The sequence below is a fragment of the Barbus barbus genome (assembly GCF_936440315.1).
Source record: "Barbus barbus genome assembly, chromosome: 35".
Classification (NCBI taxonomy): domain Eukaryota; kingdom Metazoa; phylum Chordata; class Actinopteri; order Cypriniformes; family Cyprinidae; genus Barbus; species Barbus barbus.
Window position 1 is genome coordinate 820,844 of NC_136763.1, and position 18,229 is coordinate 839,072.

The 18,229-nt window shown below is 37.9% G+C and overlaps 2 protein-coding genes across 2 annotated transcripts in view; one reads left to right on the plus strand and one right to left on the minus strand.

Annotated features, from left to right (window-relative positions):
- Nucleotides 1–1,702: 1,702 nt before the first annotated feature.
- Nucleotides 1,703–12,640, minus strand: srsf11 (serine and arginine rich splicing factor 11). Its single transcript, XM_079393797.1, has 12 exons — nt 12,350–12,640; nt 11,076–11,209; nt 8,695–8,804; nt 8,529–8,618; nt 8,387–8,436; nt 7,022–7,152; nt 6,866–6,941; nt 4,912–5,025; nt 4,726–4,815; nt 3,652–3,744; nt 3,381–3,570; nt 1,703–2,489 (listed from the first exon to the last, which is right to left on the minus strand). Exons 1-12 carry the CDS (start codon nt 12,469–12,471, stop codon nt 2,295–2,297), a joined length of 1,395 nt encoding a protein of 464 aa, XP_079249923.1. The 5' UTR covers nt 12,472–12,640; the 3' UTR covers nt 1,703–2,294.
- A 1,091-nt stretch (nt 12,641–13,731) lies between these two features.
- The window catches only part of LOC306855243 (trafficking protein particle complex subunit 10-like), a 43,125-nt gene continuing 38,627 nt past the window's right edge, over nt 13,732–18,229 (plus strand). The window contains exon 1 of the mRNA XM_079393783.1: nt 13,732–13,953. Within this exon, the coding sequence (XP_079249909.1) occupies nt 13,893–13,953 (61 nt within the window). The 5' untranslated portion in view covers nt 13,732–13,892. The remainder of the gene's footprint in view (nt 13,954–18,229) is intronic.

Here is an 18,229-nt window from a genome sequence, read left to right on the forward strand (position 1 = left end):
ATTTGTTTTGGTCAAACTGTCTTTATTAGCAAGATACTGCTGCCTTGGACTCATGGGGGTGCTTAAAGCTTCTATTTTATAGTACTCAACATTTGAAGTGGATGGAAAAGGTTCATTAAAGTTGTCCTAAGACTAGAAGGGTATTGTTTTGGTTTTAGGACGACTTTGATGAAAGGTTTTGATCCACTTCAGATGCTGACTGTAGGCCTTCTACAATAATGTGCTTCAACTATTGTGATTTCGCGGCTTTCTGGAATACTTGATTCTGATTGGTCAGTCGCGGGGTTCAGCGGGAAAATATGTTCAAATATTCACGTCGTCAATAGCAACGCTGTACGTCAAACCGCTGCAACGCCTCACACAAGCGTCGCCTCAGAGGACGAGTATTAATATGATTTTTGTTGCAGTATTTTGCTGATTGTTTTGTTTATTGTAATGGACTACTTTTGTCTCACCGGCAGCTCGAAGGTAATATACAGGTAAAAATCGTTCTTTATTTAGTGAGTATGTAGGCTAATAAGCCTTGAACACTCAGGCCTGGTTTAGACTAAGCCAGGATTAATTTAGGCCATAGATGATAGCTGAGAGGTTTAAGTGATTTTTATAAATGTGCTTAGAAAACAAACATTACTGGTGTGCATCTTGAGACAAAACAAAGAAACTGATAAGATCAGTGCAGGTTTCTTTCAGTTAAAACATTTAGGACTAGGACTAGGCTTAAACCAGTGATCTTAATATAGGAAGTTTATATAAAGCACATTTCAGTAACACTTTATTTTACTGTTACATCTATTAGTTGCTTTATTAGCATATTACTAGAATATTAGCCGTGTATTCGTGCTAATTAAGCACATATTAATGCCTTATTCTACATCCCTAATCCTACCCAATACCTAAACTTAATTACCTTAACTATTAATAAGCAGCAAATTAAGAATTGATTGAGGGAGAAGTCATAGTTAAACACAAGGGATTTAATTTGAAAGTAAATGCACAGCTAAACAGATTAGATTTAAATAAAGCCTTTATAAATCTTAAGTACCTTTGATTTGTACATTTCAGTCTTGATGAATAAACCCATTTTAATTCATTAAAATAAACACATCTCAAATAGATAAAAATAAATTCAAATCCATTGAATAGCTGTTAGGTTTGAGTCATGTAGTTCTATAACCATAAAGATATAGTTATTATTATTAGTGTGAAATCCACACAACTAACGGCACAGAGGAACGATATTATTAATAACAGAGCTGTTTCTCAATATTAATATCACCTTCAAAGCGATCGACAGCCAATCAGAATCCATCCTTCTTTAAAGACCTCGAGCATTTAAAGCTACAGAACTCCAATAAACAGAACATTATCTTGAGTTGGTGTGGACGCTAACATAGTTATCGATGATGGTACCTTTAATTTTGTGTTATTACTTATAATTATTGTTTGTTTCGATAATTATTGAAAGCGCGAGCAAAAAAAAAAAAAGTTAAATATTTGCATTCAATTACAGCAAAAATGTCATTAAATGATCGAAATATATTTGTTGCTCTTGACAAAAGATCTGCTCACCATTATATGCGGTATAATTTCCCGTTCAACAAAACTGAATGGAATGAATAAAACTGTTAAAATCTCAGAAAATATTTGTTTCACAAGCCTCTAACAGCTCCAGGAATGTGGTTTTGAAGGAACAAATGGACAGGAATTTCATATGAAGTTTTATTCTGAATTGGTAACATTGCAAACAGAAGTCATGTTCTTCTCAAACTACAGTCTGATGATGGTGTTCAGTACAGAAACACATTGCAGGAGATACAGCTGGACTGCTGAATGACCTGCCAGAGAAGTAATCCAGTTTACGTGACGTTCCACAAACGTTCTGCAAGTTTAAAAAGACAAACTAACTCAGGCTAGCTATAAAAAACAAATGCAATTTCAAAAAAAAAAAAAACACTGCTTGACAATGTTATCCAAGCACTTTTAATTAGGGGTAATTCGTTTAAATAGAAACTGCAAACAGACATAGCAAATGGGTGTATTTTTCAACTGTCTACACTAAATATACAGTATAACATCATTCCACATCAGTCATGAGAGAAGAAACGGCTCTAAAACCCAGGGAACATCTTAAGATGAGCATGTACCAGTAAATACAGCAGATTCTGAGGATGCAGAATTTAAAAAAACAAGAAGGAATGAAGGAGTTGTGAGAGGAAAGTTACAGACTGATTCAGGACAAGCTTTCCTCCATCTAAACTCTATCAATACACTCAAACACTGATCCGTGGGCTGTTTCAGTCGCTCATGTCCATGTCTTCGTCTCGCTGGTCTTCACTGTGTCCGTCCGACTCGCCGTGACCTGCGTCGTCTGCGCTGTCCACTTGTGGCTCTTTAGCCTGCGGCGACGAGGCGGTGTCCGAGTTCCTCTCACGCTCTTCCTCGTGTTCGCTGTCGTAGCCCTGCTCCTCCTCATCGTAGTCTCTGGTCACCTGCGGAACAGAAACAGAATTCAGAAGCCGGACTAGAATGCAGATATGCCAACCTTGGCACCTGATGAGTGCCATCAGTAGGGCTGTGAGCGTGGTATTAATATCCTAACAAAACTCATTAGGATATTAATAAAAGATCATGTTCCATGAAGATATTTAGTAAATTTCCTACCATAAATATCAAAACTTAATATTTGATTTAGTAATATGCATTGCTTACTTCAATTGAACAACTTTAAAGGTGATTTTCTCAATATTTAGATTCCAGATTTTCAAATAGTTGTATCTCAGCCAAATATTGTCCTATCATAACAAACCATACATCAATGGAAATATTATTTATTCAGTGTTCAGATGATGCATCAATCGCCATTTCGAAAAATTGTATGATTTGTAGGAATTGAGAAAAAAAAAATAAAAATAAAAAGACTGCAGTATAGTCATTTGAAGGCAATAGTCAGCAGAGTTGATTTAGAGGAAAATCAAGTTAAAGCTCCTCTATTATGTATTAATATTAGAAACTAACATTTATTTTTCTACGAGGATACTTTTAAGGAAAATTAATGGTCTAGTTTCATTTGAGCAAAAATCTGGCTTTAAACTTGAAAGAAATAAAGATTTGGCATTTATCATGATAATTATTGATATCGTCTGATAAGAATTTTTTTTTTTTTTTTTTTGGCCATACATCCCAGCCCTACGCAAAACCAAGGAAACAAATTCTGATTGGTCAAACTCATCTTTTGTGGTCTGCGTAGTTTAGAGTGACGAATCGCACCAGCGTACTTTGAGGTCAAGATGCGTATCCGCTACATCAAATGCACAGGTAGGCAGGTCTGTAGAATGTAAAGCGCAGTGGTTGACTGGTTAGTGAACGCAAGACAGTCGTACCTTCACATCTCCCTTCTCGCTGTCGGACTTCCTGTCTCTGTCTCTCTCGCGGTCTCTGTCCTTGTCTTTGTCTTTGTTCTTCTTGCTGGAGGAACGTTCCATTTTGTCCCGATTTCTGTCCCAATCATCCTTCCTGTCTCGGTCACGGTCTCTCTCGCGGTCTTTATCCTTCTTTTTCTCTTTCTTGTGTCTGAGAGAGTGAGTTTTCAGGTTAAAGCAGGTCTGAGGAAGGAGGTGTGATTGTGTACGAGTGTGTGTGTGTGTGTGTTACCTGCGAGGAGACGGGGAGCGGGACACTTTCCTCTTGGGAGATCGTGACTTCTTCGGTGATCGAGACGCACTGCGACTTCTCCTGTGCCGTTTGCTGGAGGAAGACACATTCACTGGGTCAACATCTGAACCATGGTAATGTACAGTAACTCCACATTTTCACTTTAAAAGTGCATTTGTGAAAAAACTAAGGTTAGAATGACTTTTGAGGCAAAACCCAGCCATAAAAATGAAATTATGGACAATTGTTTCGCATTTTCAGGTGAATAAATCTAAATTAACTAATTTGCAATATGTGCTAGTATCTGAATATTAAACCACAAAAAGACTGCTAATGAAATAGAGCCTGAAACTAAAAGAAAAAAAGTGTCAAAAACCTTGAAACTGTTAAATATATTACTATTGTACAATAGCATATACTTAAACAAAATTTCTGAAAAACAAAATATATTACATTAGTGCAAAAATATATATTTTTAATTATTGAATTTAAATGTAAAATTTATTAAACCATTAAAATGCAATCCAAAAAAAAATAAAAAAACTGAAATCGTAAAATTTGGGAACATATAAAAAAACATTTTTTAGAGCGCTAAAATTATTTATTAAACTTCTAATAAATTGTTATATTTATCATTTTACACCATATCAGCATCAAAAGCTATATTTATGGCAAACTCAAAAATAACATTTTAAAATAGTGTTAGCAATAATTCAATGAATTGTGTAGACTAATACAACTATGTAATTAACAAAAATTATAGACAATCTTTGGTATTTGATCAAAACTTCGTTTTCCCAGGAGAAACTTTAAAAATGTCCATTAATGTTTCTGTGTAAAAATGTTTTCTAGTATCATTTAAAACAGAACACTAATAAAATGGACTTGAACCATACTTCATTAAACCATACACACATGGGTAAATCTTGTGTGACCACAGCTACATCTTCTATAAACAGTCTGGTCAATAAATGTTCTGATGACTACAATTTTATTTAACCATTAAAACAATTGTTTTTTTAAATTTGGGAGAAAAACAAAACAAAAACTGATTGACTGGGGCTCGACACTCACCGGCTGGTACTGCGGGAGCGTCTGGCGCTGCTGTAGCTCTTGGGTGGAGTTTTTGAACGTTTCCTGATCTTGTCTTCCTTCCTCCGATCTCTACATCAGAAACAAACGCAAAGATCCAATGAACCACTGCCACGCCACAACTGACCCAGAGAAACCCGGAGCATCTCTCACACGCTTGAGACTCACCTGGACCTGGAGCGTCTGCTGCGGTCCCTGGAATGAGTCCTCCTCCTCCTGGGGCTCTTGGACCTCCTCCGGCTCCTGGAGCGAGATCTCCGTCTGGAATGACTCTTGGAACGCCTGCACTCACAGCAAACTCAAATCAGACCATGACTGTACTAGGGCTGTCATATAAAAATTTGAATTTAAAATATTTGTCGAATTTAAAATAAAAATCCACATTCGAATGCAAAAACGTTGCATTTGAATTGTGCATCAGGCAGCTTTATCGATGGTGTACGAGATACGATGATGAGCTGCGTTGTTATTTCAAAATATTGCGAACAAAACAAAACTGTTTACGGCAAAACTGGAACCAAGCCGTTCACACAGAACTCATATTTAATCTCATGTTCTATGGACGGTTTCAACTGCAACTACAAACAAACGTTACTGCGCGCTTCTGGTGGCCCTAACTTAACTTCCAGTTAACCCTAACCCCTGCAAAGAATCAATAACAGCAGCAGCAAAGTCCCTCTAGAGTAGATTATTTCTGATAACAAGCTAAGTATGTTTGCTGTGTATATCAGATGGGCTTATAGAACATGCAAACTCATTCTCTGCCAGCAGGAGGCGCTTTTGGAGCGGCAGAGATAGAGGTTTGTACACAAAGGCAAGATGAAGTGAAAATGACATTGAACATTTTCTGAAGACAGTCAGTTTCCTTCAGAGATAAAGTGATTTAAGAACACCTGCGCCGCATTTTGATTTTGAAGCGTGCAGTGTAGGGGTGTGCTCAAAATATCGATTCTTAGATACATACCGATATAATAAATAAAGATACAGTATCGATATTCTAGCCCTTAGTATCGATACTCCGCCCAGCCATTAGGGGGCGCAGCGGCACCCGCGAGTTTAAAAAAACTCATGGAAAATGTTAAAGCAAGATGTAGCATTTAAGCGATTTCAAAGTGAAATATGTTATGGCAGTACATGGTGTCACAAAAAAGAATTATAAGAAGATTTAATAAGAAGTTAAGAATAAGAAGAAGAAGATTTTGTGCTTGTGTGAGCTCAGACTGTACCCTTGGAAAGTTAAATGTTGACTTGTGGTAATTTCCAGATTAATACAATTTGTGTACAATTAATCAGAGCACTTAAAGTTGCAAATATTTAAGCAAAATGCACTTTGTTATAATGCACTTTTGTCTTCATTAAATTGAAGAAAAATGCAGAGTTCTGTTTGTTGAGTAAATGTGTTCAGCATTAACTAATTGGCTCTGGCCCATGTATTTTTATTGAATCGTATCGAATCGTGTCACATTGTATCAAATCGTATCGAGACAGCTCTGTATCGAGGTACGTATCGAATCGTGACCTGTGTATCGAGGTATGTATCGTATCGCCAGGTTCTCCAAGGTATACAGCCCTAGTGCAGTGCTCATGTTTATTCAACGAACTCAAAGCCTTTTGGAAAATCTATATGTGGTAAACCGATAAACAAACACAGACCGGAAGTTACCTTGGGGCACTCGCGTCTCACACAAGAGAGCCGCATGTTTGAGAAAGCCATGTAAAATAATTTAAAAAAAGAATTGAGACTATGGCGTTTTTCCTCATCCCACTGCATCATGTTTTTAAGTGAAAAAAGTACTCTGTGATTGGTTTTCGGTCCTTTGTATTTAACTATACATATATGATGCTGTTTTGTTTCTAATTGTTTAAACAACCTGATTAATTATATTTGGTTTGTAAAGACAATCATGTTATTGTATTGCTTTAATAAACAGTCATTAGTAATATTTTGCTCGATGCACGCTCTTGTGGCCTCAGGAGAGAAGACAAAAGCTTTTTTCATCTTAAATTAAATTATGCCTTTTAAATTCGAATAGAATTAGAATATTTATCGTACAAAACTCAAATTTAGTTTTTCAGTCATGTTGACAGCGCTAGACTTGATGATTGAGACGTCTCCACAAACCTGTGTCTGGAGCGGGACCCGGACCTCCTGCGCCTGGATCTGGATCTGGAGCGCTTGCGTTTATCATCCTTCTTACCTGCAGGAGCAAACTCTTTAGCACACCGTCCTTTCATTCAGACAAGCGGATATCTTAGATCTAGCACATCAGTCACTCACTTCCGGGCTCGATGGCTGCGGAGATCAGAGATTGTGCCTCTCTCACTCTCTTCATGGCTTCTTCAATCTCTTTATTCGAGCCGTCCGCCTTCAGTCCAGGGTTTAGACTCAGCCCAGCGAGATGATTCAGCCTGTAATGACAGCAGATTACTGACGAGAACTTGAACCTCAGTTAGAGGAGTAAGGCTCTATAGTTTGTGCAATGAGGAAAACGAGATCGGAATCACGGAACGGTCATAAAAATTACATTTTAGACTAATAAAGCGCAAGTAGTAAAATCAAGGAGATGAATATTATGAATGAATATTAAACTGCAAAAGACTGCTATTGTAATATGAAATCTGCATGTCTGTGTGATCGAGCGGTGCAGTTTGACCAGATTTTCACCCAAACAAACATGTCAAATACACACAGACTCAAAGCTCTTCATGTGAAACCATCAGAAGTTTGGTTTAGCTGGAAGAAACTGAAAAATAAATTGTACAGTAGAATACTCCTAAACAACAACGCAAAAGGAATATCACGACTTTATTCCATGTTTTATCAGTAAACTTCTGTTTGCCCCAAAATAAAAAAGATGGTTACATTTTCATTTGAAAGGTTATTTTAATTGTTTTATTTCTTCATTTGATTATCATCGTTATTGATCATTTACATTAAAACTAATTAAATTAAGACAATTACTGAACAAATAAAACATTTCACAGGCCTCTATTATTGAAAAACTGTAAAAGTTATTAAATTGTTAAAGTTTTAATTCGATTGATTAGACATGCTCTCTGGTGGTTAATTTAAACCATCAAAATGTAATAAAAAAATGAACAGAAAATTGGGAAAAATAACTCAATTTTAAATAACAACAACAACCTTGCCTGATTTCGCAGAGCCCTATTTTTTAAATTGTTAAATACTACAAGTTACTTAACTTCAATTAGGAACGTTTTTATATTTTATATAAAATAAATAAAACTTACTTCACAGGGCCCTAAAATGTTATTATTTCACGATTTCAATTAATTATATATGCTTTTTAAAAATTTAAGCAATAAAATGGAATCCAGAAGTTAAAAAGGGGGGAAGGGGAAAAAAATCAAATGGAATTTGGATGTTTGGAAAAAAGAATTTAGGAAACAACAAAACTGATTTCACAAGGCCCTAAATTGTATATTTTTGTTTCATGGTTTCAATTAATTACACATGCTTTTTAATTATTAAATTGTATTTGATCAATAAAAAGGAATCCAGAAGAGTCAAAAAGAGGGAGGGAAAAAAACAACAACAAAAAAAAAAAGGAATTTGTGAAAAGTAAAATTGATTTCACAGGACCCCTGATGAGATGATGTTTGATGATACTGATGGACTTACTTGGGGTCAATGGATGCCATAAGCTTCATAAGCTGCTCAGCTGACAAAGACTAAGAAGAACAACACATCAACGATTAGTAAAGAGTTCAGCAGATCCGGTGTACAAACAGGCCATCGATGGAGGAGCCGAAAGGCATCAAACCTGAGTGTTTATGTTGGGCGCCGCCATGGCCAGAGCTGTCATGGGGTCCAAGTTCGGCCCTCCAAGACCTCCAAGAGGAACGCCACCGATCTGAGGACAGACAAAACATCAGCATCATTACAGGAGCTATGTCTCCATCCACCTCTTGGGTTACTCGGACACTCACAGATGGGACGGGGTTGGGCGTCGGGAGGAGCCCGCCTCCTGGCAGCAATCCTGCGACGGCATTGGCTGGAGCGAGCAGCGACAGAGCCTTGGATTCGTCAGGAATCACTCCTGCAGGACGGAAACGGCACAATCAAACCGCGCCACGCTTCTCGCGCCACACACAGACAGACCCACAAAGTCAAACTTTCTTTTTACATTTGCACTGACATCAGTACTCGCTTTGTCAGAGGAAGCTAACACATGTGGTCCCTTAACAAAAGCATCAAGTGCACAATACTACAAGAAAAGGAAATGACACTAGACACACTGCCAAGATGTTATCACCTGAACTTGATTTTTTAAGTCATGAACCAAATGTAAGCAAGCACAGCCGGATCTCCACTGGGATGTGCTCTCAAGTTTCATAAGTTGTATAATGAACAAGCGATTCAGGTCGGCTGCTTCGCTATAAAGCACACAGAGACATCAAGATAGACAAAACAGAGTTTATGATTCGGTGTCAGCATCACATGACAGTTCATCAATCCACTGATGGCATGACTTACCATTACTAATGCAAATAACATTGCTTTACGGGGCTTTTGCTGGCATTTGAGAGCTAAAGCCGTTACCTGGTCTAAAACAGGATCCTATGCCATAAACGTCCAGCAAAAGCCCATTTTAAACTCTAGAGTCTAGACTGTGTCTCAAATGCTGAAGAGGAAAATAACTAGAGTTAATGACAATGAGCGTTTGGTGAGGGCATGGAATCCATTGGGTGAGAGCCTCTGAAATTAATATTTCACTCCAAACGACAATCATCACTGACACACACACACACACACACGAGAGAGAGAGAGAGAGAGAGAGAATATAAGAGAGAGAGAGAGAAACAGGACAAGCTGCAGAAGACAAAACTGTTGGGTGGCATTTTCTGCTGGGCCTGGTTTACAGGACTTGCAGAACCAGGGAAAAGAACTGGAAAACACAACAACAAAAAACAGAAAGGACCGTTAAAAAGCTTCTCAGGCCTTTTTCAGTCATGTGGAGAGGAACAAAAGTACATTCTAGACCTGATTCTTACTCATAAAAGCAGAAATATTAAAGGGAGCTTGGAGAAATATCATAGGACCCTATGAAATCCATTTTATTTTCACAAATTCTGCTTTTTCCGTTTTCATTTTTCTAGATACCATTTCTTATGATAAAATTTAATAAATCGAAAAACATTTAATTAATTAAAATCATGAAACATACACTTTAACATCAATTTATTAAACTTAACATAAATGACATGTTTTGAGCCCAATGAAAGCTACAAATGTTTTATTGTTACCATATTCTGTGTTTTTGAATGCATAAAACCAACTTATATTAACATTTTTACAACAGACTTTTTTTTTTTTATTGTGTCTAAATAATGAAAATTAAACACTATTTTTTGGCAAACAAAGGGGATATATACTTTGAAATAATGATTCCTTAAATAGTGAAGTGTTAATAATGTAATAGTGCTAGTAGTATTAAGTGCATTCTACTGAACAATAGCTATATTTCTGGCAGTGTCTTCAAGTTAAACCGAACTGTTATTTTGACAGGTTGGCGTTAATACCTTTATATTTCAGTGTATGTATGTATGAGGCTAGTTTTACTCAAATGAAAGCTAAAATGCTCATGAGCAGTTCTGGAGCTGTTGTTCATGTATTTATGAGCTCGTTTAGAGAGACGACAGACGCGGAAATCACCGCAAGCGTCGCGCATTTCAATATATGCCATTCATTCACACAGGATTCATATTTAAATAGTCTTTTTGCAGCTTAATATTTAGAGATCCGAGTCTATATCGCTGTGTTATGACCTACTTTCAATGACTTGATCCAAACTCCGAGCGGCGTGGTGGAGATCATAGGGCCCTAATATGAGGATCGCGCAGGAAAGGCCTCTGATTGCGCGTGCTCAACACTCATGCATAATGCGCTACAGCTCATCTTACCGTACTTTACTAGCATGCAAAGTAGAAACATTCTTTCAGCTAAACATTAGAGCTGCTTTGCAGTGAATAGAGCGATCGCTGTTTGTCTGTGCGCTCAGATGAGACACGAGAGAGGGGTATAGTTTACAGCAGGGAAACACGTGGCCGGCCGCGTTTATTTGTCTACAGGGCAGCAGAGGGTCACTCGCAGACATCTGCCGGCTCTGCAATTGCCTTGTTCACTATAAAAATCACACACACAAATGACAAAGAGAAAAGTTTAACAAAAAAAATGGAACTAAACTGGAAAGGCAATGAGTTAAACATGAGCTCCTGCCACTGGCACATACACCTGGATTCAGTGGCTACACACTGCGAAGGGATCGATCGCGTGATGAAGGTGAAGATTGCAAGAGAGCGGCACAAACCTTCGGCGAAGGGGACGACGATCAGGGCTCGGTCCACAAACACCGTGTTGGTCAGATGCTGGGAAACTCCGACGGACTCCGGCTCGTGGAACTTTACAAAACATACACGTGAAGTCACAGGCAAGGGAGAATCACTGAAAGAAAATATAGATGCTTTTGCGAGATGTACACACAACGTTCAACAACAGCTCCTACAGTCAGGCTTCGAGCATAAACACAAGATCCGGCTCGGGGTCAGATCTGCGGCCTCGGAGCAGATCCAGCGGCCTACCTTCGCTGCAGATATGATGAGCCGGGTGTTTTTCGATGGGTGAACAACAACAGAAGCACAGAACAGAAGTTAGCTCGTGGAGAAGCCTACAGTCTGCGTGTTGCTGGAGCAGAGCGATCAGACATGCATGTGTTCCTGAGCCTAGCACAGGGTTTCTGCAGATCCACCAGTGCTCCTCACAACAACATTACAACTAATAATCGCATTCGAAATAAGCGTGTTTACTGGATGTTTGAAATAGATGCATAGGTGTGTATTTATATATACATGAACACTAATGCGCTGAATGGGTTTACAGCTTTAGATGTGTTCTGGCCGTTCGTAAACACAGTTTTAATAACAGCTTTAAAGTATATCTCCAGCTACTGGCCTGCTTTACACGAATCTGTGCAAATTAAACACGGATCAAGTTCCCTTTTTAGTGCACTATTGTTGTGTAAACGTACCGTAAAACTTATTCCCTTTAAGACCAAGTAAAGAGAATTAGTGAGTAAACTGAGCACCATACATTAACAATGCTTCGAAGTTTGAAAATACAACTCAAAACCGATTTAAAGCCCGTTTTTAAATCTCTGCTCAAACACTAGAATGCAGAATTAACCTGATGCTTTCCTCACTATTACTATAGTACTGAGAAGTGAGGAATAAAGCGTCTCAAACCCGCAGAAACCCTGATCAGAAGCACGTGACTCATTACGTGCGTCGCTTTGATGACGCAGAGACGCAACAGTGACGCAAGCCTCTTTATACAATACAGCGAAACTGCCCCAAACATCAGCTATTAGTGTTTTAATCATCAGAATTGACCCCGACGAGCTCGCATGGAGCTTAGCTAATGATAAATGATGCACTTTATAACACATAACCACACCGCCGAGCAGATGAAGCGAGTGTGACCGCGGTGTGTGTATATAGTGCACAGTAATCGCGCTGAATACACGTGTGTGGTGCTGTTAGATGCTGCTGTTCTCGGAGACGCGTGTTCTGGAGCATGTATACTCACTCTGGAGGGAAGAGTCGGAGCTCGTCGATGCTGCCGATGAAGCCGAACAGAGTTCGCATCTGCTCCGCGGTGCTGCTCGGAGAAACGTTCGTCACCTGGATCACATTGGTGCTGGACGTCATTGTGGCTCCGTTTTATGGCGAACGTCGACCGAAAGGCATTTAATTCCGACCGATCGATCGGGTTTCTCTCGATTTCTCCTCAGAGAAGGCCTGCTGTCTCACGCTAATGGCGCTCGTGCTGCGTGCAGCGCGCGCTCAGAACAACATGGCGGCGCACGGGGCCGATTTCAAAATAAAAGCTCTACACGAACGCTCGCTCGCCAGAGCGACAGATTTCAGAATACAAGTCCTCATACTCTAGTAGACGTGTTCTAGAAACCTGCTGTTTCAAAGTAAAAGTCTGCAAACGTCGAGATGAATTATCTATGCGCTTAAATGTCATGAAATGTATGTTTAATTACAATAAATAAATAATAATAAAAAATAAAATCGTAATGACCTTAAACAAACCTAATTTTCTTTATTTAACGTATATCTTATAATTATAATGGGAAATGTGTTTTCTCGAGATGCAACTGTACGATTCTATTGTAAACTGTTGTAAAATAATAATTTATACGTCTGTTTCTTTACATGATTTTATCACCAGACAATTAATAGAGAAATATAAGCCACAATATGCAACAAAGCAACTTATAAGTTTAAAAATTAGTAGAATTAAAAAAAAAAAAATCTGTTATTTCAGTTAATATTTCTTTTAAGTTACGATTTTTAAAAAAGGTTTTTGGTTTTAGTTTACTATATTATTATTATTATTATCATGTTATATACGTTTATTTTAATATGTTTTACATTTATGGTTCTAGTTTTAGTAATTTTGTGGATTTGTCATTTTATTTTTTTTATTATTTATATATAACGTTTTAGTTTGAATTATTTTAGCACATCAGGTTAAAATAAATGAAAATGACAAGCGTTGCCTTGGCCACTAGCTGAAATAAAATAAGTTGAAATATTTTAAAATTTCATTTTATTTCAGTTAACATTTATTTTATTTTAAGTTTACGATTTTAAAAAGACTTTGGTTTTAGTTTACTATATTGTTACTATTATGTTATATACGTTTATTTTATATCAAGATGCATAAAAGAATAAATAAAGCACGGAGCACATCAAGTAAAAGCCTTTAAGACTAACTTAAATATATATATATATATATATATGAAACATCAATGCTGTCTTTGCGTGCAATGAATAATTCACAGTGTAAATAGAATAAAGTGCATTACAAACCAGCAATAGCTGTGAGAATTATAAGTCACTAAAAACAGAAAAAAATAATTGCTTTAAAGCTTTTATGATGACTTGTTTTGTCCAAAGCAGCGCGTGTACATCCGGTGTGGCAGTGACGCGGGCGGAAGTCGTCACTCCGTGTCAGCAGATAGGAAATGGAGAGTGAAGGGGCCTCATCGATACATTAGCAGCGGTGATTGTGATCGATTACTCTGTTGATGGAGGACTGAAGCCGATGAACGGAACCCATGGAGCCCCATGAGGAGAAGCCCATCATCTACACGATGGAGAACAAACCTATAGTGACCTGTGAGTGACAGACAGACGTGTGTGTGTGTGTGTGTGTGTGTGTGTGTGTGTCTCTGTCTCTCTCTGTGTGTGTGTGTGTGTGTCTCTGTCTCTCTCTGTGTGTGTGTGTGTGTGTGTGTGTGTGTGTGTCTCTGTCTCTCTCTGTGTGTGTGTGTGTGTGTGTGTGTGTGTGTGTGTGTGTGTGTCTCTGTCTCTCTCTGTGTGTGTGTGTGTGTGTGTGTGTGTGTGTCTCTGTCTCTCTCTGTGTGTGTGTGTGTGTGTGTCTCTGTCTCTGTCTCTCTCTGTGTGTGTGTGTGTGTGTGTGTGTGTCTCTGTCTCTCTCTGTGTGTGTGTGTGTGTCTCTGTCTCTGTCTCTCTCTGTGTGTGTGTGTGTGTGTGTGTGTGTGTGTGTGTCTCTGTCTCTGTCTCTCTCTGTGTGTGTGTGTGTGTGTGAGTGAGTGAGTGTCTGTGTCTGTGTGTGAGTGTGAGTGTGTGTCTGTGTGTGTGTGTGTGTGTGTGTGTGTGTGTGTGTGTGTGTTCATACTCTCAGTCTGTGTTCTGATGTCACTGATTCATTCTGTCTTTGACTGCAGCAGCGATGCTTCACTGATATCTGATTCATAATGAGAGATATTCCTCACATCATCATAGAAATCATAGAAATATCAGGGATTTGTACAGTGACTGTGTTCTGTAGCTTTGCTCTTAGATTGCTTGTGTGGAGTAAAGTCCTGAACGAATCGTTCATTTGAATCTGTTCTTATTTATTAAACCAGTATGAAATATCAGACTGTTTTAAAATGATAATGAGTTTATGTATTGGGGCTTCTGTCTGAGGGGAATATTGCTTGTGTAGAGCAAAACACTAAACAAATCTGTCTTTTGAATCGGTTCATTATTTCCTGAATCAGTCTGAATCATTTTGAAAGTGCTTAACCTGTAATCAGAAGCAGACTCCTGCAGATTCATGGGTCACAACACGTACACTAACAAAACACACGGTGGGTTTATTTGAGCACAGACTGTTAGATGTAGCTTGGTGAATCATGTCAGAACTGAGAGAGATGAGCACAGGTATCATCTATCAGTCCATCAAAGACTCTGAACAGTACGATTTTTTATGTTTTTAAAGAAGTCTCTTTTGCTCACCAAGCCTGCATTTATTTGATCCAAAATACAGTAAAAAACTTGAAATATTATTACTGTTCAAAATATCTGTTTTCTGTGTGAATTAGGGTTGTAACGAGATTTTCACAGTATGATAATCGTCTCAGAAAATATGACGGTATATATTAAACAATAATTCCTATCAGTAACAATGACTCTTAAAAGAATAAGAACAAGTTATTTGAGTGAACAAATCCTTTATTGCAACAAACTTGAAATCATTTTAATGAAAGTAAGCCTCCCTTCTGAGGAAAAAACCCCAAAACACTTACAAAATGTTCACGACTGCACCGGGATTCCCTCTGCATCACGGAAATTATACGGCCTTATAACGTGTTATTAATGTGACATAGCTATATCTGCACGGAGGGATGGTGTCTGTGAATGTGAGCGAACATGTTGGATGTATTGCCTGCTTTTGCAGCCACTTTGCGTCCACATTTATTGCAAATCGTATTCGTCCTCAAGGACAACCCATGTTCAGGGTTTTTTTTTTAATATCCAAAGTATTCTCATACTGCAAATTTAAACTTTGTTTCGGCGTGGGATGGAGATTAGATGCAATCCCTGTTATTTCAGCAGAGTGAAGCAGCCGGAATAAATTGCATATACGCGGGTGAAATTATTATATATATTTTTTTCATTAATTTTTTTTAAACCGTAGATATGCACATGTTTACGGTATGATAACCGTGTTAAAACGGTTGAGTATTTTTTTCAGGATTCTTTGATGAATAGAAAGATGCGAAGATCAGGATTTATCTGAAATAAAAAGCTTTGGTAACATTATGCACTACGCCATTCAAAAGCTTGCAGTTAGTTGAACTTTTTTGGGGGAGATAAAGGATAGAAACTAGGGATGCATCGATCGAATACTCAGTATCGGTATCGGCTCCGATACAGTCATTTTCTGCGGATCGGGTATCGAGACTGATATTGTGCGTATTCTATTCTGTGTTATTGTTGAGCCCCACGAAAGGCACAAAAAACATTTTAAAGCACCGTAAAGTTTTCATGCACTATATCAAGTGTTCTGAAGCTGTTCCATAGTTTAATCTGAGGTACAGATGAATATTTAAGTCTTTAAATTCAAGTTCAGGTGAACTCTTCTCTCCGCCGCAGCTGTCTGTCATCCTCCATTCAGCGATTAAACTGTGTCTCGTTCGGTTACTACAGTCAAACTCTCTTCAAGAGCGCACAGTAGCTGAGCTTTAAAACTGTTAAAAGACAAGGATCAATAAACTAACGCACAGATTCAATACACTACGCATCAATATCTTTTCCCTTTGTACTTTGAACGTTTCTGTGTGGACTCGGAGGGCGCTTTGGCTCTGTGCTGCTTCAAGCGCATCATTCTGTGCACGGGATGTGCATAAGCGCTCTGTGCGGCTCTGTATTGGAGCCTTTCGTTTTATAATACTTTTGCGCAATGAAAGATGATTAATAGTCTTTCTTGTTCTGTCCTATCTATCATATGTTGCTGCCTTCATTACTGTGCTATACATTTAAAACTAATGTCTTTTAATTCTATAGTAGGCTATGTATTTATATATAAATATATTTGCTTGTTTTTTCATAAATGTATTTTACAACAATACAAAGAGCAATGTGTAACATTTTACCAGATTTAGTCGTACTCTAATTCACTTTTATTTGTAAATACAAATGTTTCACTAGATTTTATAAAATTGTGCACCCATGATTTTTCTAGAGTATCTTGTGCTGCTGAATTATCCACTAACCTTGTTTATAATAGTGTTTTTCTCATAGATTGATTATAGATTTTTTCATTTGTTATTTTTCATTAAAATGAAGTTATCTATATGTAGTAGATTGTGTTTAACACAAAAATGAGTGATGATCGGGTCAACACAGAAGTATAGAAAATCTACATTGATTAAAAAAACTGTGCTGGTATCGGATCGGATCGTATCGGCAGATACTCAGAATTATCGGATCGGATTGGATCGGTATCGGCAGATACTCAGAATTATCGGATCGGATTGGATCGGTATCGGCAGATACTCAGAATTATCGGATCGGATTGGATCGGTATCGGCAGATACTCAGAATTATCGGATCGGATGGGATCGGTATCGGCAGATACTCAGAATTATCGGATCGGATCGTATCGGCAGATACTCAGAATTATCGGATCGGATGGGATCGGTATCGGCAGATACTCAGAATTATCGGATCGGATCGTATCGGCAGATACTCAGAATTATCGGATCGGATTGGATCGGTATCGGCAGATACTCAGAATTATCGGTATGGGATCGGATCTGAAAAAATGGTATCGTTGCATCCCTAATAGAAACTAATACTTTTATTCAGCAGGGATGCTTTAAATTGATCAAAAGTGATGATAAAGACATTTATAATGTTATAAAATATTTATATTTCAGATAAATGCTGTTCTTCTGAACCAACCTGAAAAAATTATACTCAGCTGTTTTCAATATATAATAATAATGTTTGTTGAGCAGTAAATCAGTATATTATTATGATTTCTGAAGATCATGTGACACTGAAGACTGGAGTAATGATGCTGAAAATACAGCTGCAGATCACAGAAATACATTACAGTTTAACACATATTCACATAGAAAACAGCTGTTTTAAATAGTAAAAAAAAATCAATTTTTTTACTGTATTTTGGATCAAATAAATGCAGGCTTGGTGAGCAAAAGAGACTTCTTTAAAACATTAGAAATCTTACTGTTCAAAGCTGTTGACTGGTAGTGTATGTGTGTCAAAGTTGTAGCATCTACATTAGTGTCATGGTACAGCTGTCTTAGAAACTGTTTCCACCCTGAATATCAGCGAGTTTCATCAGTGGCAGTGTGAGCTGCTGCTGGTGTGTGAAAGTGTGAGAGTGTGTATGTGTGTGTGTGAGCTGGTGTGTGTGTGAGAGAGAGAGAGAGTGTGTGTGTGTGTGTGTGTGTGTGTGTGTGTGAGCTGGTGTGAGTGTGAGCTGCTGTGTGTGAATGTGTGAATTGAGCACTATATGTATCTATATCTATATATATATATATATATATGTGTGTGTGTGTGTGTGTGTGTGTGTGTGTTCTTTGTTTCACCATGATATTAAAGATTAAACTTCAGTTTGGTAACGTGTGTGTGT